Below are 23872 nucleotides of genomic sequence, written 5' to 3'. Positions count from 1 at the left end.
AGTCTTTCAGACATTCTGTTCATATCATCTGCTAAGCTTAGTTAGTAACTTAGTCGGTAGAGCATGGCGCTTGCAACACCAATGGTTGTGGGTTCGATTCCAGTCACAGTGCACCATTCACTTTGGAGTCGCGCGGTATAAGATATCTCAATTTCTTTGTGGTTCTAATTGACCGTTTTACCACTAGAGGGCAATGTTGCACACGTAGCAGATACTGACCACCTGAGGATAGCAATACAATTCTAATGGCAAACCAAACAAATAGACAGGCAAGATAAGGTGACCCATGTGATATACCTTTCAAAGATTAACCATGTGATGTCTCCCATCTGTGGTATAGTCTTTGCTGGAAATGCAAACACTTACACACAAAGATCTTCAACTTTAAGAGAAATACGGACCTTTTGTATATTTACTTACCATATATAGGTATCGTTTCTCTGTTTACACTGACATTTGGGTTTATTACAAGGTAATCATATAGCCAACCACTGACTTCTGGAAACTACAAACCGTGAGTGTGCATAGAAAGTATGATTGAAGGATAGAAGTGTTGTTATTTCAACACAAAAGTTAAACTCTGCTCTAATAAGTAATTTAACATGTCTGAACATCAACACCTAATTCCATTTTAGGGTTTCTTGAGGTGGGAAATGAATGCTTGGTGCAGATTGCCAGGTGGAGTTTGGCCACCACCCATAGCAATAACTGCCCTAGGGCGCTAAGCTGTGCCCATGGGTGTGGTGCTGCTTTGTTTTGTCTACACCAGAGCATTTTGCCAGTGAAGAGGAGTTGCCTGGCCTAACAGCATATAATCTGACAATTGGGTATTTTCCCAGGGTATTCTCACAGCCTTTGTTCTTCAAAATAGGGTCTGTTTGATCAACTGTCATAAAGAGATAAGAATCATTAGACAAATAGGTTCACCATATTCAATATCACATTTGGGAGAGTGTTTTTACAAAAGACTCTGTGAAGGCTTATATCCATGCTCCAGAGTCTGACCTTTGCTCTCACATGTTCCTCATATAAAATCTGATTGTCTATCACACCTAGCCTTGTCTATCTCGCTTTGTTAGACGTGTGTCACCGGCTTGAGAGCTATTGAATAAGACGGTACAGAATGATCTATTCATGAACATCTTGAGGGTCAAAAGGGTGAAGAGCATAATTATTAATTCAACCAGTTGCCAGACTATTTGATTACTGAACTCTCTACCTTGCTCTGGGTCTGGTCTTGGGTGGAGATCACATCATGGATGTTGGCTACCTTAAACAGTCTTATGATGAATGCAGTGATCACTAGTGAATTCAGTTCATTTATCAAATGTTATTATTGAGCATATTGTTATTAACATATTATTGCCTGGGTTGCCGGTTTGCCTGGGAGGGGGTCCCTGGGCAAGAAAAGGTTGAAGACCCCTGTTCTACAGAATCTTCAGTCGGCAGCCGCACAGGAAGACTAATATTTACTCGTAAAATGAACCCTTACTTCATTCACAACCGTGTTATTGCTTTATAATGGGCGTGGTTCGTTGTTCAGGGTAGGGCAAGGTGCGTTGTATATTAGATTGCACGTACAAACGCCACCTGTACAGACCTAGGAACGGACCGTCGCATTTTTCGAATTACAGCTGGAAACGGACCTTCATGATGACAATGGACCCGTTGAAATCGGCCATGTCCATCGGGAATGTGGATGAGACATCTCTTGCATTGCCTTCTGATAAAAAACTTCGGTCCAAACAGCAGCGAGTCTTGGATCAGGTGCAAACCATCAAGAGGGGAAAGTCGAAGTACAGTAAAAATGGATCTGTGTCGTCGCCAACGACATCCCCAACGAGTAAGCAGAGGTCATTATTATTATTATTATTATTATTATTATTATTATAGAAACATAGCCTAATAAGTTATTTGTATGCTATTTGATTTGACCTAAAGTCCAATCTGGTTATGGTTTCTTTTTTTGTTTTTACATGTGTATTGTTGTGAATGATTTAGCGTATTCATTGTCAAATAGGAAAACCGCACAAATAAAATATCAGCAACTCCACTTTTGTAAAGTCTGTTAAGTTAACAAAGTGCACCATTTGTCATTTTAATATCAAAATAAACATATATTTAGGCCAACTGATATATATTTCGAATCCTTTAGTATTGAACCAATACAAACATCGACTTATTGATGACTTTCTTTACCTCATTGTACTCCTGCTTAGTAACGTCAAAAAGTTATGAAACCTGTACAGAGCGATTAAAGCTTCACATTTGTTAGAATTGCTCTTTTGAGATGTATTAATTGATATTAGAAGCACCCCTATTTTTTTTATTTTTTTACACAAACCAATGTACGGCCACAAATACTGAATCATATTTTAGAAATGTGATATTACTGTTGACTTTTTGTAGCCATATATAATACAAATCTTGTGTATTTGTAAGTAGCACTGGAGCAGTCTTATATTTCATAGCCAACCTGCCTAAAGTGGAAGAAATGACCAGGAAACACCTGAAATCAACCTGTACACCACTCAAATATTGTTGAACTACTACATGAATCACCTCAACAAATGTCTTTAAAGGGTTAAAAACCTGTTATGTTAAAAAAAATGCCAACACACCCAAGGAGTTACCATATATAGCAAATATTTTGAGAACATGGCTTGTTTCCTCTGAATATGACCTTAAACTAACATAGGCTTTTACATTACGCTACGATTTATGTAATATCACCTTGATATGAAACTGTTACCCAGTGGATTTAAGCCTTACATTTGTAAGAGATACTCTTTGGGATGTATTAATTGCTATTAGAATGGATGCCCAAAAATTGGGGCATGGAACCCTGCTTCTTTTCAACATAATAATCCATTATAGTCGCCAATACTGAATCAGATTTTGGAAAGGGGATATTACTGTTGAATTTTTGTTGCCATTTATAATAAAACATATTGTGGATTTGTGAGTAATGGACCAGTCTTCAACAATATGCCATTATATTTAATAAGCAATGTGACCTAAGTGGCAGAAATCTATCTATAAACAAACCACTTTTGTTGAACTACTACTACATGAATCACCTTAACAAATGTCTTGAAAAGGTTAAAAATGTCATGTTATCAAGCTTTAAAAAATCCCAACAGACCCCAGGAGTTGCATTATTTAGCTAATTGATTGAGAACAAGGATCATTTCAAAATTACTTTAAACTGGAGATGGTCATTCTAACATAGGCTTTTACATAACCCTAGCCATGTCAAGAAAAGCTAGCCACAGTTTTTGTTCACCTAAAATATTAGTCTTGTTGGTTACCTATCTAAAGGAAAACAACAGGCAACATATACTGACCAAAAATATAAATGCAACATGCGAAGTGTTGGTCCCATGTTTCATGAGCTAAAATAAAAGATCCCAGAAATGTTCCATATGCACAAGCTTATTTTGTCTCAAATTGTGTGCATCAATTTGTTTACATCCCTGATAGTGAGCATTTCTCCTTTGCCAAGATAATCTATCCACCTGACTGGTGGGATATCAAGAAGCTGATTACACAGCATGATCATTACACAGGTGCAACTTGTGCTGGGGACAATAAAATGTGCCATTTTGTCACACAACACAATGCCACAGATGTCTCACGTTTTGAGGGAGCGTGCAATTGGCATGCTGACTGCACAACTGTCCACCAGAACTGTTGCCAGAGAATTTAATGTTTATTTCTCTACCATAAGCCTACCAATGTCGTTTTAGAGAATTTGGCAGTACGTCCAACTGACCTCACAACTGCAGACCACATGTAACCACGCCAGCCCAAGACCTCCACATCAGGCTTCTTCACCTGTGGGATCATCTGTGACCAGCCACCCGGACAGCTGATGAAACTGTGGGTTTGCACAACCGAGGAATTTCTGCATAAACTGTCTCGGAAGCTCATCTGTGTGCTCGTCATCCTCAACAGGATCTTGACCTGACTGCAGTTCAGCGTTGTACCCAACTTCAGTGGACAAATGTTAATCTTCGATGGCCACTGGACGCTGGAGAAGGGTGATCTTCACGGATGAATCACGGTTTCAACTGTACCGTGTGTATGGTGTCGTGTGGGCGAGCGGTTTGTTGATGTCAACGTTGTGACCAGAGTGCCCTATGGTTCCGGTGGGGTTATGGTATGGGCAGGCATAAGCTACGGACTTTGAACACAAATGCATTTTATCTATGGCAATTTCAATGCGCAGAGATACCGTGATGAGATCCTGAGGCCCATTGCCGTGCCATCACCTCATGTTTCAGCATGATAATGCACAGCCCCATGTTGCAGGGATCTGTACACAATTCCTCTAAGCTGAAAATGTCCCAGTTCTTCCATGAGAATATGGCAGTAGTGTCTTCCTGCCTTGGATAGAGCACCAGTTGAAAAACTGCAATAGAATTGATATTGTGTGGGACACTCAACAAGAGAATCTAGGAAAATGCAACCGAATTAAAGTTGGGAGACAATAAAGCTTCCATGTAAATTATCCGATTTTCTCAGAAATCCTACTAACAAACAGGAGCTTTTCAAAATGATGACACAGACTTTGTGTGCCAATTAATTTGAAGATGGAAAAGAGATCTACAATATGTGACCAAGCAAGTATAGTGTAGAAAATCATTGTACCATCGAAACTTAGACTTGCTTTCAATGAGAATGACAGATCTATAACTCACATTTCTACGTGAATTTGGTCGGGCTCCCAAAAAGTTACATATTGCAGCTTTAATTGAAGTGAGCATGCACCACTTTTGTTTGGTTAGCAGTGTTTCGGTAGCGCACACACACACAATGGAGTTTGCAAAACAAATGCCCATCTGGATTGATGCAAATAATCATGATTCTGCCAGGTAGGCATAGGCTACTTTGTAGTAGATAGAACGCCTTTCCTTTTACCCGAAGACGGTTATCATTAGCATTGCAAATGGCTATACGCACCGCACACACAGAGACTGGGGCATTCCTGTGCCGTTGCCTCTTCAGAAAGTTGCAGGGAATATGAATCACTGATGCATTATGTTAATGTTTTATGATAAACTTTGGCAAATTAATAAATATTCGAATAAATTCAATACATTATACTGGTTTCCAAATGTGAGATACTTTCGGTTCATCTATCAAATGTAACAAAATTCTAGCACCAAACTGTTTTTCATGTTGTAGTGTCGAAAAAGTACAGACGTTTCGGTGTACTGTGCAACGCTAAGGGCTGCAAAAGCTGTCGGAAATGTCAATGCCAGGATGCTGGATTATCATGCACTCCATTATGCCATTGTGCTGGCACATCTGAACCAGCGCCCTAAATCTTTTATTTTCTCCACTAATTAGAATACATTTGATGTATTATTACTCAATTTCATTTTATGAAAATGTCATTAAAATCAACATCAGAGGCCAATTTTAATTTTGCCGCTTCAATACATTTGCAATGAGCACCCCGTTGCACATCATGGAAGGCCATGTCCACACCCATAGAATGATGTCCACACCACTCAGGCCTGTTCTACATTTTCAAAAGGAAATTGAGAATTGACTATAGCTAATGTTCTCCATCACTAACTGTCTACGTAGCCGACATTGTAAATCTTACTCAACTGTATTTATTATAATAAGTAGCCTACATTGTAAATCTTACTCACCAGAGCTCTCACCATAAAACAATTTCAAGAAAGCAAGTTCAAGACAAGTATGAACAAACATACAACAAATAATCAATTATTTTACTTAAGTACTATAGCCGAACCATTTTTACATTACATTGGAGTAATTTAGTAGACACTCTTATCCAGAGCAGGGTTGGGCTCAAATCCGAATTTTATTGAGAATGCCTCATAAATTCCAATTCAATTATTGAATGTGAACTTGAATTGAAGTAGTAAACAGCGCACACAGTTGCAATTATAATAAGAATGAAAGGAAATAGAATTGAATTCAGTGAAATTCAATGAAATTCAAATGCCTCTGCTATTCTGTATTAGGTGTACCCTATTTAAGTGATAATGCCAGAGAAGCCGGTGTTTGGAGGATATATTGGCATGGGGGTGTTGTTGAGGGCCGGCAAACCGTGCCGATATATCCTCCAAACATCGTCTTTGAGGGCATTATCACTTTTATACAACGGGTTACCAACATATTCTAATAATGATTAAAATGTTTTCATAATTTTTTAAATGTTGATTCATTTATTCATACTATTTCATCCTTCCACAAGATATAGTCCTGATACAAATCTGGAGTTGCTACCCAAGCCGGCTGGTCATTCGACACAACCCAGTATTTCAGTATTTTTGTTCTGTATCTATGGAACAAAAATACTTGTTATGTATCTTTAGAACGAACAACTGTATCCAGTCGTTCGTTCTAAATGTTCCATTACCATACTGGCTGGCAACGTTCTTATCGCTTGCTTGCTAGCTAGCCAACTACGGCTAACTTATAGTCACATTAAAAGTGCAGCCAGAATAACAGCGAAGTAGCTGCATTTGTTTAAGCTGTTTTCTAGTGACATTTATTTGGATACATCCATAACAATGAGCTAATTAGGCGCAATTTCGCCTGGCATAGAAAATGTACTCACTCATCAGAACACCGTTGTTCAGAGGAGCTAGCCAACAACACAGCTAACGCAATCACTTCAAACTGAAGCTGGAAAGACTGCAAACTAGCTGCACTTCATTTCGTTTGACCTTTTTTCAATTGACATTTCTTTGTATATATATCCATAAAAATTATGCCAGCTGATTCATGGTTTCGACTAGCTGAGAAACATTGCCTGGCTGTTTCTTCCTGACTCCCGACACGTTCCTTACTATGGGACAGCTGGAGATCGAATTTGAATATTGAAACAATGTTGCAAATGTTGGAAAGACAGACAGCAAAGTATATACAAATCTCCGCTGTTGAAAACTAAATGTTAGTCTCCAAAAAAAATTGAGATAATGTCTAGATGCTTTTTATAGTGGAGATCAAGTTTATAAATTGCCTGGCTGGGCTGATGAGACCGTGGATTGCACGGTCAGATGGAGCAGTGTAAATAGGCATTTTAATGTCTTAGATTTAGGAGGTGGTAACTTGTGGAATAGACACCGGCTGGAATGCACTTTTAACCAATCAGCATTCAGGATTAGACCCACACGTTGTATAAAGAAATATACATACTGTAATGTACATAACATCAAACATGTCATTATATGCAAATAAAATATTGTTGAAACAACTGATTTTCAGAAACTCTTAAAATGAATGATCAAGGAAAACAAAACCTGAATGTGAATGTTGTATGTTATTTAAAAAGAAAAATCAATATGGGGAAAATACTACCTTTCCAAGAATGCATTAGTTTGACCCTCATGTTGACCCTGAGGCCTTCAAAAGAAGTCTAAGAAATGAAATGGTTGGTGGAAACATAATTGGGTATTCTAAGCACTTAAAATAGTTTATGAACATTGTTTCCAGAGAAAAGTGAAATGTTCTTTGGTATCTGGAAGTGTGACTTGTCAGATTCAATGAAATTCTCATGTTCTATGACTGAGTGGAATTTATTTGAATTGCACTGAATTAAATTCTACTTCATGTCATTCAAATTCAAGTTATACCTCCTGACTAACCACAGGACTGGGTGTGAATGTGAGATACTGCCCAGTCATTATTGCTCCAGAAATACTTTAGATTTGAATTTCAATTCATGAGTTGAATGGGAGTCAATTCCAAAGTTCTGAATTAAGCCTAACACCGATCCAGAGCGACTTACAATACATATTTCACTAGAATGCATAAGTTCCCTGTTTATTATCTGAAAGCATAAGACACTGTGGATGGCATGACAATGATGTTAACAGTACAATACCAATCATTTGTTTTTGTCAAAACAGCAAATGGGTATAATACTTGGTTGGCAGGCTCATATGGAACATGTTCGAAAATGCATTTTGTCCCACCAAAACACATTTAATGTTTGACAGTTGGAAAAACATGGCAAAACATAATTACTGCATCTCTCATCAGTGCATCTTGTAATGTGATTAAAGATTTCAAACGTATTAGTCATTACAGCTTACAAGCTCACATTACGAGATGCACTGTGATGAGAGATGCCGTAATTATGTTTGCCATGTTTTTCCAACCTGCTTCCTCAAGCCCTCAATTTAATCACACCAAAGCAATAAACAGTGTCTCTTTTCTCACACTCAATATTTTACAGTGATAACTAATATTAACAGATTTTAAGAGCCATTTACAATCTCTTGTTTTTCTCCGTAGGTCCTGTGTACATCAACATATTCGCTGACTCCTTTAAGTCACCTACCAGTCTCAATGGAGGTGCCTTCTTTAATGGTACAAATGGCCTCTCAAAAACGGTATGAAGCTTTTCATATTTCACATCACATTCCCTTTTGTTTTAAATACAAAGACAGAACATTGTCCCATATTTTTGCTTGGGTTATCAGTTGTATTTATCAGTATATCATTTAAGGATAAATTATGGTTCAGTGGTGATCAACAAAAATCCCCTAAAATCTCTTTTACAGCTTTAGGCGCAGTGGATATTAATATGAAAGCAGTGCCATGGTCATCATGGGGTAGTAAATCTGAGACTATTCTCGGAACCCAGAACCATATCTCACATGGCCAGCTACTCAATGTATGTGAACATGAGAGTCTGAGTCAGGTGTAACCAGGTGCTGGAGATTACTGACTAACCACAGGACTGGGTGTGAATGTGAGATACTGCCCAGTCATTATTGCTCCAGAAATCTGGGGAGTGTTGTTCAGCTTTCTCTCCAGCACAAGTGAGAAAAGTGAGGCATCCTCCCATAATGGCACCTGACTCATTGTTGAAACTGACTTCTTTGTCTCAATCATGTGCTTTCACTTATCCACCTCACACAGGTGAGGCATGATGAGTACTCCAAACGGAAATCTGGTCCATGCCAAGTTTCCACCTCAACCGAGCTCTGGAGGCCCTCGTTCTTGTTCATGAACAAAGAGAGAAAGAAATCCATATTGACACTGAACATATTATATTAATTAAACTGTAAATTATCGTCACACATTACCCTTACTTTTACTTAATACTATTACTAATTACTACTGTCTGTAAACCATTTCTAACACATTATTTACAAATTATATCTCACACAACTCACAGTCGGTGAGAAAAACAAGCATTCACAAAACGTTCTGTTTGTATGTCGTGTGTCTCGGCCTGTCCTGTCCCGTCATGATGATGCTTATCGCAACTGTTTATGTAACATAAATCTTATTCTGGAAAGGTGCCCACTACAAATCGTATATGAATAGTTCTGATTTCCCACTGCCCTCTGCCAATTAGACAAGTCTAGAATAGTTATCAATAACAGTAGATTGATTAAATGCAGTACACTGTATTTATCTTCACCCAAAGTGGGTCTAAGCCTTTGTGTGTATTATGATTTTGGAATGAAGTTGAAAGTGTTGCAATATTCCTGCTTTGTGTCTGCTAGCATTTACTAAATTCCTTCGTCCTGCAGCTCAGCTATGAGAAAAGCACCAAGCAAAGGGTCGTGGCCTCTAAGGAATCTACGGTCCAGAGGAACATGAGCAGCTCCAGCCAGTGGGAGAGACGATTCCCTCTCAGCCCCACCATAGGCAAGCACAACAGCAGCCGCAGTGTGCCTGACCTGGCCCCCTTCCCCACCACTACTACTACCACCACCACCACGCAGCAGCAACTGCAGTCCTCAGCCCCCGCCCGGCAGCTCCAGCCCAACAGGTCCAGCGTCTTCCTGACCGAGAGGAACAGCAGTCAGGTCATCTCCAATGGCAACAGCTCCTCTCAGGTCGCTGTCAAAGGCAATAAGGTGCAGAAAAGGAACAGCCAGTTGATTGGCACGCGTCAGACGAAAAGTAGCGGCCAGATTACCAGCAGCCAAGGTCGTATTGAGAGGGCACCCTCAAACCTCTCCATGGCTGAGTCCAAGATATCAGGGATCAAGAGCAAGGGTGAAGCGGGGTGAGTGGAATGAGTGAGTGTGTAAATGCTGCTTTGGGCTTTGATGAGTTGCATTTCAAATGTTTGTGAACAGGTGTTGATACGTGTATGTGCTTTTCCCAACAGGATTAATGGTAATGGTCAGATCGCTGATATAACCATGAAGGAGGCGGTGGAGTACCTGTCCAGTGGAGATGAGAACTACCAGCTCTGTGGAGCCTCCTTCATCCAACACGCAACCTACTCAGAGGACAAGGCCAAGCAGGAGGTGTGGACACGCATCTGGGTCTCTTGGACCAGGATTAAACAACTCTGTCCTGTCCTGAATTAGGATGTCTTAACAGTTTTACATGTCTCTCAGGTGTTGCGGCTCAAAGGGATCCCCCCTTTGGTGAACCTGCTTAGGAGTCCCAGTCCCCAGGTCCAACAGACTGCCTCCGCCGCCCTGCGGAACTTGGCCTTTAAAGATGCGGACAACAAGGAGGTCGTCCAGCGCTGTGGTGGCATCACTGAGGCACTGGCCCTGCTCCGAGACACAGACTCTACCGAGACACAGAAACAACTCACAGGTAGAGAACACTATTCTATTTCTGTACACAACACTTCTCCGTCTAGTGACATTACAGAATGCTGACGCTTTGCAGACATGTGTCCCAGTGTGAATGCAAGCGGGTATGAAAGCGAAACACGCTTGTGTTGCTTTCTGATGCCAAAACATGCATATTTACATTAAATGTATTCGTGCCGTAGAGCACAGGGAAACACTCTCACTAAACACGCTCCCCTTAATCCTGATCAGATCCCGCTGTCAGTCACACCAGTGTTCTCTTTGTGCTGCTTTGTGCCAGGGGAACTTGATAGATGAGACATCTCACAATAGTCTGTTCTGGAGGCTAGACCAGCCTGCTCTCACTATTGTTCCGTCTTCCAGAGGCTGTGTTTAATCAACTGGCTCTTGTGTAATCAAATATTTACCCTGGTTTTTGACTAGCAACAGTACATAGCTACAGTATCTTTGATAAATATGAATCAAATCAAATTGTATTAGTCACATGCGCCGAATACAACAGGTGTAGACCTTACAGTGAAATGCTTACTTACGAACTCCAAACCAACAATGCAGTTTAAAAAAATATGGATAAGAATAAGAAATAAAAGTAACAAGTAATTAAGAGCAGCAGTAAAATAACAATAGCGAGACTATATACAGGGGGGTACCGGTACAGAGTTAATGTGCGGGGGCACCGGTTAGTTGAGGTAGTATGTACATGTAGGTAGAGTTATTACAGTGACTATGCATAGATGATAACAACAGAGAGTAGCAGAGGTGTCAAAGAGGGGGAGGAGGTCAGAGACCTGGCTGTGTGGTGCCAGGACAACAATCTCTCCCTCAACGTGATCAAGACAAAGGAGATGATTGTGGACTACAGGAAAAAAGAGGACTGAGCACGCCCTCATTCTCATCAACAGGGCTGCAGTGGAGCAGGTTGAGAGCTTCAAGTTCCTTGGTATCCACATCACCAACAAACTAACATGGTCCAAGCACACCAAGGCAGTCGTGAAGAGGGCATAACAAAACCTTTTTCCCCCTCAGGAGACTGAAAAGATTTGGCATGGGTCCTCAGATCCTCAAAAGGTTCTATAGCTGCACCATCGAGACCATCCAGACTGGTTGCATTACTGCCTCGTATGGCAACTGCTCAGCCTCTGACCGCAAGGCACTACAGAGGGTAGTGCAAATGGCCCAATACATCACTGGGGCCAAGCTTCCTGCCATCCAGGACCTCTATACCAAGCGGTGTCAGAGGAAGGCCAGGTCTCCTCCCTGTCTCATCATTGTCGGTGATCAGGCCTACCACTGTTGTGTCATCGGCAAATGTAATGATGGTGTTGGAGTCGTGCCTGGCCGTGCAGTCATGAGTGAACAGGGAGTACAGGAGGGGACTGAGCACGCACCCCTGAGGGCTACCTGTGTTGAGGATAAGCGTGGCGGATGTGTTGTTACCTACCCTTACCACCTGGGGGTGGCCCGTCACGATGTCCAGGATCCAGTTGCAGAGGGAGGTGTTTAGTCCCAGGGTCCTTCGCTTCTTGATGAGCTTTGAGGGTGCTATGGTGTTGAACGCTGAGCTGTAGTCAATGAATAGCATTCTCACGTAGGCGTTCCTTTTGTCCAGGTGGGAAAGGGCAGTGTGGAGTGCAATAGAGATTGAATCATCTGTGGATCTGTTGGGGCGGTATGCAAATTGGAGTGGTCTAGGGTTTCTGGGATAATGATGTTGATGTGAGCCATGACCAGCCTTTCAAAGCACTTCATGGCCACAGACATGAGTGTTACGGGTCGGTAGTCAATTAGGCAGGTTATCTTAGTGTTCTTGGGCACAGGCACTATGGTGGTCTGCTTAAAACATGTTGGTATTACAGACTTGGACAGGGAGAGGTTGAAAATGTCAGTGAAGACACTTGCCAGTTGGTCAGCGCATGATCGCAGTGCACGTCCTGGTAATCCGTCTGGCCCTGCGGCCTTGTGAATGTTGACATGTTTAAAGGTCTTACTCACATCGGCTGCGGAGAGCGTGATCACACAGTCTCCCGGAACAGATGGTGCTCCCATGCATGTTTCTGTGTTATTTGCCTCGAAGCGAGCATATAAGTAGTTTAGCTCGTCTGGTATGCTCGTGTCACTGGGCAGCTCGCAGCTGTGCTTCCCTTTGTAGTCTGTAATGGTTTGCAAGCCCTGCCACATCCAACGAATGTCAGAGCCGGTGTAGTACGATTCGATCTTAGTCCTGTATTGACGCTTTGCCTGTTTGATCGTTCGTCGGAGGGAATAGCGGGATTTCTTATAAGCTTCCGTGTTAGTCCCGCTCCTTGAAAGCGGCAGCTCTAGCCTTTAGCTCAATGCGGATGCTGCCAGTAATCCATGGCTTCTGGTTTGGGTATGTACGTACGGTCACTGTGGGGACGACATCATCAATGCACTTATTGATGAAGCCAATGACTGATGTGGTGGAGTCCTCAATGCCATCGGAGGAATCCCGGAACACATTCCAGTCTTTGCTAGCAAAACAGTACTGGAGCTGAGCATCTGCTTCATCTGACCACTTTTTTTATTGATCTAGTCACTGGTGCTTCCTGCTTTAATTTTTGCTTGTAAGGAGGATAGAATTATTGTCAGATTTGCCAAATGGAGGGCGAGCGAGAGCTTTGTATGCGTCTCTGTGTGTGGAGTAGAGGTGGTGCAGAATTTATTTTTCTCTGGTTGCACATTTAACATGCTGATAGAAATTTGGTAAAATGTATTTAAGTTTCCCTGCATTAAAGTCCCCGGCTATAAGAGCGTTTTCTTCTTTGCTTATGGCGGAATACTGCTCATTCAATGCTGTCTTAGTGCCAGCCTCTGACTGTGGTGGTATGTAAACAGCTATGAAAAATACAGATTAAAACTCTCTAGGTAGATAGTGTGGTCTACAGCTTATCATGAGATACTCTACCTCAGGCGAGCAATAGCTCAAGACTTCCTTAGATATCGTGCACCAGCTGTTATTTACAAAAATACATAGTCCGCCGCCCCTTGTCTTACCAGACGCCGCTGTTCTATCCTGCAGGTACAGTGTATAACCAGCCAGCTGTATGTTGATAGTGTCGTCGTTCAGCCACGACTCTGTGAAGCATAAGATATTACAGTTTTTAATGTCCCATTGCTAGTTTAATCTTCCGCGTAGGTCATTGATTTTATTCTCCAAAGATTGCACGTTTGCTAGCAGAATGGAAGGAAGTGGGGGTTTATTCGATCGCCTACCAATTCTCAGAAGGCAGCCCGACCTTCGGCCCCTTTTTCTCCGCCTTCACTCAAATCACAGGGATCTGGGCCTGTTCCCGAGAAAGCAGTATATCCTTCGCGTCGGGCTCATCAGACACGTGAAAGGAAAAAAAGGATTCTGGTAATCCGTGGTGAGTAATCGCAGTCCTGATGTCTAGAAGTTATTTTCGGTTATAAGAGACGGTAGCGGCAACATTAGTGACAATGACAGAGCTGTACTGTAGTTAAGTGAAAATTAAACACCTCGTATTTCGTGTCAACCCTGGTCGTGGGGACTCGAAGGGTGCGCAAGCTTTTGCTCTCTTTCTAGTTATGCTGTGGGTAGTACACGCCGTGCCCGTGTCATAAGTTTGATCAATGCGCACTGTGTTGGCTATCTAGTATTGCTTGTGTTGAATTTATTGTTTGTGTTGAGCTTGCTAAGATCAATGGTAATAATGCCACATGAGTAGCAGGTACCAGCTATTTGAACAACTGCTGCTTCTACTACCACTGAACTACTGCAACTTTGTCCTTTCTCTTCAGGTCTCCTTTGGAACCTGTCATCTGCAGACAGTCTGAAGCCAGAGCTGGTGCGTAGTGCTCTGCCTGTCCTGACTGAGACTGTGGTAGTACCATACACTGGAGATGAGACAAACAACAACCAGGACCCAGAGGTCTTCTACCATGCTACGGCATGTCTACGGTGAGACGCATCAATCAATGCTGTAGACCAGGAGTGCACATTGCACAGGTCAATACTGGCAGTTAGCCAGGAAGTTAGAGAGACAGATTTATGAACTGGCAATGGGAGGGGCTAATGATGACAGATCCCAGGTACCATCTACGCTTGTTTTGGCATTGAGTGACGCGCTTAATTAAATTTGTTCCAGTGGCACTGTGCTGGCTGAACCTGTAGCTTACTCTCGATACTACTCCTAGCTTCTTAAGTTGTGTCTGTGCCAATCTCAGAGGATTGGGTGAATAGCATAATACAAATTCTTACTGTCACTCATGGATGAAAGTACTGTTTTGTTCTAGTCTGTATTGTTATCCACTGTCAGACTATACAATGCTGGCCTGAACTGCCACTACCTGATGTATGACAAGACCAGTTTAACTTCATTTTCCCCGACTGTCCCAACAGAAACCTGAGCTGTGCGACTCAAGGCAACAGGCAGGCCATGCGTAACTGTCGAGGCCTCGTCGACTCTCTGGTCAGTTACGTCCAACGTTGTGTGGCTGCAGAGAGGCCAGATGACAAGGTGAGCATGGAACATTGAATTACTTAAAATAAAGTTTAAACAAGTAATGTTGAATTAATGGAATATAATTATTATTATAGAAAGTCTAGCTCTAACTGCATGTGAACGTTTCATGGAATACATTTTCTCCAATGGTTACATATTTGTTGGTACCTACTTTCTAACTTGGAGTTGGATGGATCATACTATGAACATGTGTGTGCTACAATAGAGATACAGTACATGCTAAGCTAACCAACCCTTTAATACTTTGCCTCTGTCTGTGTCAGTCTGTGGAAAATTGTGTGTGTGTCTTGCACAACCTGAGCTTCCAGCTGGAGAGTGAAGCCCCGGCCCTCTTCAGCAGGATCACTGCCCTGGCCAGGACCCCCAGCAGGGCCAACACCCCCAGTGAGACCGGCCCCATTGGGTGCTTCAGCCCACAGAGCAGCAAGGTCCAGGAGCAGGAGGTGAGACAGGCATATTGGTCAAATAAAATCCAGGGAGAGCGGAGAGAGACGGATACACACTAACAACATATCATATTGAATGAACTATACACTTTTTATCATTACACACTGCAATTACATGTACATCAACTTCCGTCGTATATTTTCCATCACCTAAAAAAATCTGATGATTGATAATAACTTGGTCCTCCTCTTTTTACTCTTGTAGAGTCACTTTGACTACCCTGTGATAGAGGAGCAGAACCCTAAAGGAGCAGGCTGGCTCTTCCACTCTAAGACCATGCAGAGTTACCTTTCTCTGCTGGGGTCCAGCCAGAGAGAAGAGACCCTGGAGGCCTGCTCTGGAGCCCTGCAGAACCTCACTGCTAACAATGGCATTGTATGAACAACACTCATCATTTTGATTATTTCATTATTTATTCACACAAAAAGTATTTTAAATGCAATAAATGTATAGAGAAAAACATGCACCAAATGTGTGTAGAAAAAAAACAACCTTCACATCATGGTCCCAATTAACTTAATATGCTTTATAAACCCTTCATAATGTCTTCATCTCTGTGTCCACAGGTATCTAGTGTGATAAGCCAGAGCATCGTGCAGAAGCTGAACGGCCTGCCTCACATCTCTCCCCTGCTGCAATCCTCCAACCCCAGCCTCCAGAAAACTGCTGTGTCTCTGGTAGGGAACCTGGCCAAGAACCAACGCCTTCAGAGCACCATGGGTGAGCATGGACACCAATCATAGCCCTGTTCTTTGTAGAACAGATGGAACCTAGAATGTTTGGTCGGAGGCAACCTTGTTTCAATGATTGTGTAGTTTGCATTGAGAGCAAACATCTCGCAGGGCCAGTTTATGCAAATTGTCTCCTGGTATTTTAAGGCTGCCTTCCCCCACCTCTCTGATTCTATGTAAGCGGTTGGGTACTTGGGTTAAATGCGGAAGACACATTTCGGCTGGATACATTCAGTTGTGCAACTGACTAGCTATACCCTTTCCCTTCACTTTCCCCTTCCCTTCAGAGAGGATTAAACATTTAATTCACACCTGACCTTTTGGTTGTTTTAGCTTTTAACATTTTGTGGTTGAATTAGCAACACTTCATAGAGTGTGTTTGCTGGAGGTGAATGACCTAATGGGATGTGTCTTGTCTGAAGCCCGACAGACCCTACCAGAGCTAGTTGGCATCCTCAGCTCATGGACCAAGGAAGAGACGCCGTGTGACGACACCCTGGCCATGGTGTGCCAAACCAGCCACAGTCTGCTGATGAAGGAGCCTGAGCTGGGGAAACCCCTGCTGACCAACAAGCTGGTCAACTCAGTTAACAACCTGAGCAAGAACAGGTAAGGTCTGGTCAATATTTTGTATTGCAAAATTTAATGTTGGCCGGGCTGCTGGGTTCACATCCTCAAGGATACAGAGACTATGAGGACCCTGGCAGCATCTCTGATCCAGTGCCACTATGACTATGCTTGTATCTCATGGTTCAGTGACATAACAACAAATCTGAAAGAAAAACTTCAAACCGCCCAAAATAAACTGATGAGAATTATACTCATGCCCAGCCCTAGGATGCACATTGGTCCTAATATTTCCAGGGAACTGAACTGGCTTCCAGTTGAAAATCAAACTGTGAATGGTTTTTAAAGTTACACATGGTCTTGCCCCCAGTTACCTGTCTGGTTATTTTAATTTCATTTGAGACTCATTTTTTTTGTTGTTGCCAGTTTTGCCAATATCAGACCGGTGCACTATAGAAGCATAGCTGAAAAAAGCTCTTTCCTTAACTGGTCAGGTGCACAGGAATGGAATGGTGTACCAATCCGTATAAAATCCATCCCTACGCTAGGGAGTTTTAAGGTAAACCTTAAGAAATGTTTTATGGGAACAACGCTTTAAAACTGCACATACTTGGTCATCTATTTTATTCCTTTTACTGTTTCCTCCCTACTGATGAGATGTATTTGAAATGTATTTTGTTTTCGTGTTATAATCTTGTGTGTATTTATTTTTTCATGTATTTTCAACAGGACCACAATGGAAATACGTGTTTGAACTTTTTTGTCATCCTCAATGATTTGAATGGCATTGTACTGTATCCACATGTGTGGTTGTATTGTGTTTAAAACTGTCAAAAAAATTAAATAATAATCCCCTCCCATTCCCCTACCTTTGGGCCCTTGAGCAAGGCCCTTAACCCTACAACATGCTCTCCATCCAGGGGCACTGCAGCTTGACCCTGTGCTCGTCTCAACTGTGTGTGTGCTGCCTAGGGCAGAAGACATTTCCGTGGTTCACTGTAACTATTGGACAATACATTAGAGCAGTTTGCAATATACAATACTATATAAAGAAAAATGTTTAAAAATCTAACAGTTGTGGGCAGCCACTTTGGGGATATTCTAAAGAACCCAGATAACAGAGGTTTTGAGTATAATAGAAAGAATACCCCAGTCTTACATGGATTGTTCTTTCTCTTGATAGGGATTTCCCAAAGGCCAGCAAAGCTGCTGGTGTGCTCCTCTACAGCCTCTGGTCAGAGAAGGACGTACAGAGTTTCCTGAAAAAGGTACCAATTTTGGGCTGATATTTCAAACAAATTCTGTTTTTGTCAGATGCAATGTGATATCCCTGTTGCAGATGTTGACCTCTTTTGTCAGATATGCATTTTATCTACCAGTTTACTCCTCAATACCAAATGAAAGCGAAGACAACATGTGATTGGGTGGGTTTTACAATGGAGGCAATAGAAAGGACAATCTGAATAGGCAGGCTCAGTCAGGTCAAATACGGTAATCTGTGTGATGACTCATCACCCCTTCCCTGAAGGTAGTTGCTATTATTTCTGCTGGTTCTTTTTTTTATGTTGTGAAAACACAGTATAGAGATCCACAGTATCTGTCTGTACTCGACTGGGTGGGGTGTGTCGAGGGTGTGTCGAGGTTATTTCCTCAGTTCTGTGAACCTAATCCACTCCCCAGTGAGGTAATTATCCAAAACAGTGGAGGACGGATGGAGAGGTTTTGTTCTGTTTGGTGGTATTCTGTACACCTGAAAAAGATGCACAGGAACCATAGAGACTCATATCTCCCTCACTAGCTTTAAGCACCAGCTGTCAGAGCAGCTCACAGATGACTGCACCTGTACATAGCCCATCTGTCTATCTACCTCATCCCCATACTGTATTTATTTATTTATTTATTTATTTTTGCTCCTTTGCACCCCAGTATCTCTACTTGCACATTCATCTTCTGCACATCTACCATTCCAGTGTTTAGTTGCTATATTGTAATTACTTCGCCACCATGGCCTATTTATTGCCTTAACTTACCTCATTTGCACTCACTGTATATAAACTTTGTTTTATTTTGTTCTACTGTATTATTGACTGTATGTTTTGTTTATTCCATGTGTAACTCTGTGTTGTTGTATGTGTCGAATTGCTACGCTTTATCTTGGCCAGGTCGCAGTTGCAAATGAGAACTTATTCTCAACTAGCCTACCTGGTTAAATAAAGGTGAAATAAAAATAAATAAATAAATAGGGGTGCTGAAATGGTACAGCCAAGGACTCTAGAGAAACCGGTTCGACAGTGCTAGGCTCTGCAGACCTAGGACATCTTATCCCTTGTCTTTTAACCTTTAACTGATAATGACTATAGTTGGGTCTTGATCTCTTCCATCAGTTGCTTGACATTTCAGCTTCACTTGGGCAACACTTGGTGAGAAACCTGCTGTGAGCTAGTAACTGTAACTATGCCATAACTTATTATTTTGTCAAGGGGGGGAAAAAGTCAGTATCAAGGGGGAACTCTAATGTCTATTTTAATAATTTTTTCCTACAGCAAGGGATGAACAAGGGTTCCTTTGTGAACGACATCACCAGCGCGGCTCATCGGTCTGTGCAGGTCATTGAGTAACCAGACAACTGGCATGGATCTCTTGGCACAACCTCCGAATGTACTAATGAACTTGTGGACCTAATAAACCTACTACGGTACATATCAGATTGGGTCCAGTTAATCTGATTACAACATTTTTACTTTAGATTTTTAAAACAATTTATAGCTAATCAGAATACCTGGCCATTATGTTTAGTTGTGTCATTCATCTTACGTCAGTATAAAGGTTTGATCTTGCACTTATCTTTCTGTTATTTTCTAGGCTCTTTTGTGTTTACTAGAAATCATTTGTTTCTGTTTTTCCACTGTGAACATGATGATTTTGTATTGATAATACCTGGTTACTGGGATTGCTTGAATAGGGCCCCTTTGCTTGCATGGCAATTATGGTTGATAGCATAAAAGCTAACATAGGCTACTGAAATGATCAGATGTAACTCATTTCATTTAATTGTATTTATCTAGCCAGGATAGTCCACTCAGTAACAATTGCCACTATTTGTCAGGTAGTCCTGAGGGTATACTACAAAGCAGGATCAAGGAGTTAGCCAGCTAACTTGCCTGAATATATAACAAGTTTGAAATGGGCATGGTCAAATTGATTAAACATATCTAAGTTTAGCTTTTTAATGAACCAGAAAATCAATAGTTATTTCTGGTTGCTTATCAAGGTTAGCTGGCTAACTAATTGATCCAGCATGCCACTCTGGGTTCCACAGAATCGAAAAAATATATATAGAAAAACGTACACATCACAAAATGGACATATTGTGATGTCACCGATGTTTAACCTTGTGTAGCTACTGTGCTCCTCCATATGGTACATTCATACTTTAAGCATGTTTGCTACATCGATGTTTTTGTCCATCACTAAATGGTTTAGATTTGTATTTTTTTTTGTCACTTGACATTTTAGTCACTAGCTAGGTCACCATCTAATTGGCGTCAGATTTTCATGCAAATATTCAAAAATCTGCATAAAAACAATATGCACATTTTCCAACCAGAAATGTGTTTCCATCAAATTGACTTGTTGCAGATAAAAGGCTGTGTGTGTGATGACGTAGTGCACATACAAATATTTTTTGCTTTAAATTCCCATGTACCTAATAAAAATACAAGTTAAATGGTTTTCCATTGCATTTTGAAATCTACATATGGTTTTCTCACAATTTTTGTTTTGTTATATAGGGAGTTTGTCCACTCTGGTATTGGCACGTGCTCTCTAGCCACGTATAGGCTACATGATGAGATTATTATGGGCAAAAGAGCAAAATTATTTGTATTTGTCAAACTGCAGCCAAGCATCACTGATCATGTCACCAGAGTAAGACCCTCAATAATTATTGTAAAGGAGCATCAAGCTTATTACCTTGCACTTTCACCACCCCGTGAAGTTCAATTTATTTAATCTGTAGCCTAATAAACTGTGTGCTTTCTCGATGAGTCGTAATGGAAGGACCACACATGTCATCGCGTGACTCCAAGTTTACTTCGATATGATGGTTATTATATCAATATTTGCGCATAAACGCGTTTCCACCGACATTTCTCGCATAATTCATTTTACCGACACAAAAAGATCCCACCTTGTCTAGCGTGTTTTGTCAACTTTTGGAAAGTTTACAGAAAAATGTTCTGTTTCCATCAGGCATGTCATGACATTCTTTATCCAACATGTACTTTACTCTCATAAAAAGGTTGCTGGGAAACTGGTTACTACTGTGTATTTAAATTCAGATGAGGTATTGTAAGTGTAATGTATCACCAAAGATATTTGCTGTTCTGTACTCATTGGATAATGGATAAAGTATATTTTCAAAACATTTGTTCATGAGAACTCTTTATGCTTGTTAGCTTAGTGTTTTTTTTTCCCAAGTTCACGTTTGATGATACATACCAGTACTCGTGTGAGTACATGCTATACTTAACAGAACCATAACAACTATTGGCAGAGGTAGTAGATCAGCAATTGGGGAATGCAACTATGTGAAGCCTGAAGACAAATGTGTTTGAAACATGAGAATAGAAATTCCAGAAATGAAAAATATATTAGGGGGCAACGGAACTGACACCAGGTGAACATTATTTTATGAGGTAGTGTGGTGAGCAATGCACGCATGTTGTGATGAGTAACCTTGGCAGGGATCGGAAGACTTGTCTTACCTTCCCAAGCTAATGCTTAGGCTTAAACTCGGTGTGTTAACATAGGCCGGGATTCAATACAAGTTATCGGGTGAAAGCGCTGTTGACAATGTGCCTTTTTAAATGCAATGTTCCTGACATTCACAGAGATCGCGTTCACGGTAAACGCTGCAGATGCCGGCTCAAAATGGAAAAATAGCAATAAATGTCAAGCACACTACAACACACGTTGGATTGCATCCCGGCCATAGTCTCAAAGTCTCGAGACACAGAGACGACTCCCGATACCCACTTGGTCAAACAAGGACTTCATAAAGCCTTCATAATACCTCCATAAGCACTACATAAACATGTTACAAAGCATCTATAACCGTATGTCATGTTTTATGAAGGGTGTAATAAATGTAGAATGTCACTATGTTAAATATAATCTAAACGTGCTTTAAAAAGGACGACATGTTGTGCTGAAGGAGGGCACACACTCTAAAGTGAAGTCATGTCAGTCACATTACACCTACAGTAATCTCATTCACAGAAACTTCTGCCCAAATGCGTGAAAGGTATGTTGGACCAACGCATTGAAGTTGGCCTTCTTTAGTTTGGGTTAGGTTTAAAATGTAATTTTAAGAAGATAAATTGTGTAAATGGGCAGGGTTTAGCCATAACTATGACGTTGTGGCTGTGTTGACAAGTGACGATGAGGGAGAATGTTTTTGCTAGCAAAGGATGACAAATACTTTACTCAGTAAGGTCACTAACATAGAATTCTATGGTCACTCCCACTAAGGCCAACTTTGAATGGTTGATATTCCAGGCGTATGTGTGCTGTGTGCAATAACCTGGGGATGATGTTACACCATGAAACACCTTGATGAAAGCCCCCAACATAAGGAAATTCAAAGTGGCTTTCTTCTGGCTGTCTACATGTTCCTCAGTAAACAAACACACACTCAACAATATAATGAGCCATACCATGCGGTGCTGGGCCCAGTCAGGTCTTTGACACATTCACCCCCTCCCCTACTGAAAGATGAGCCAAACAAATGTTGGCATCATTGTAACAGGTTGTAATCAAGCCCTGGTCTCCAGCATGGGAACAGAAGAGGAATACCTGGTGCGATAGTCTCAGGTTGAATTAATCCAAATCATCATGGCTCTGACACACACACACACACACACACACTTTGCAGGTCCACTAAACCATTTAAATACCTCTAACTCCCTACAGTAACCTGTGGATCATGAGAGAACCTTCATAAATCAGCAGAATGTATGTAGTGTCCTGTTATAATTTGTTAGAAGTGAGACACCTTCTGTCATTCAAACACATCCATTCCAAGCATTTCGCTACATCCGCAATAACATCTGCTAAGACTCTATATCGCATAATGCTGTACTTAATTTAAAGTTAGACCCCTTTGGTATTTATAACACATAAATGCCTTGTATCATATGACGCTATACTTACTATAAAGTCAGACTCCTTTGGCCATTCATAACACATACATAAAGGCTTAATGATGCAAACGCAAATGTGTTAACACTTATGGAATTATCACTAACAGCTAAAACAAATAAACATTAAAGACATGTTAAAACCATAGATCATTTTTAAAACAATACAAATACATTAAGTTTAAAAAAGTCCAGCAGTGCAGTTACATTGAACATTTCACAGGGCTGTGAATAGTCTAGAATGCCTCTCTGCCTGCTGGAGGTACTGCATGTTGGTAATGTCACACAGTTATGCCACATTTAGGAAACCTTTATAGAGCCTGACATACGGTTATAGATGACTTGTGACACATGTATGTAGTGTTTATGAAGGCTTTATGAAGCCTTTTATAAACTGCACATAATTTAAAGCGAGACCGATATTTGTATGGTAACAACAAACAATTGTGTGGTTCCTTTGAATTTATAGATTTGTGGACACGTTTTGTTAAAATAAACTATAGGTAATCTATATGGAATGGCGGTGGGTAATGTTTGACCTTTTAGCGTGAGATACACTACTGTTCAAAAGTTAGGGGTCACTTAGAAATGTCCTTGTTTTTGAAGGAACAACAGTGAAGAGGCGACTCTGGGATGCTGGCCTTCTAGTTGCAAAGCAAAATACATATCTCAGACTGGCCAATAAAAAGAAAAGATTAAGATGGTCAAAAAAACACAGACACTGGACTAAAACTCTGCCTAGAAGGCCAGCATCCTGGAGTCGCCTCTTCACTGTTGACATTGAGACTGGTGTTTTGCGGGTACTATTTAATGAAGCAGCCAGTTGAGGACTTGTGAGGTGTCTGTTTCTCAAACTA

General features: G+C 41.2%; 1 protein-coding gene across 1 annotated transcript; it reads left to right on the top strand.

Moving 5' to 3' along the window:
- Positions 1–1109: 1109 nt before the first annotated feature.
- LOC106582715 (plakophilin-1) lies at positions 1110–20569 on the top strand. The gene is made up of 13 exons (XM_014166076.2): positions 1110–1843; positions 8287–8384; positions 9537–10018; positions 10124–10265; positions 10359–10566; positions 14346–14505; positions 14947–15064; positions 15334–15513; positions 15722–15892; positions 16084–16237; positions 16671–16857; positions 17999–18083; positions 19359–20569. Exons 1-13 carry the CDS (start codon positions 1651–1653, stop codon positions 19431–19433), a joined length of 2253 nt encoding a protein of 750 aa, XP_014021551.2. The 5' UTR covers positions 1110–1650; the 3' UTR covers positions 19434–20569.
- The last annotated feature ends 3303 nt before the right edge of the window (positions 20570–23872 follow it).

Source organism: Salmo salar, chromosome ssa22 (genome assembly GCF_905237065.1).
Source record: "Salmo salar chromosome ssa22, Ssal_v3.1, whole genome shotgun sequence".
Classification (NCBI taxonomy): domain Eukaryota; kingdom Metazoa; phylum Chordata; class Actinopteri; order Salmoniformes; family Salmonidae; genus Salmo; species Salmo salar.
Note: the sequence above shows the minus strand (reverse complement) of the source record. Positions and strands in the feature narration are given on the sequence as shown.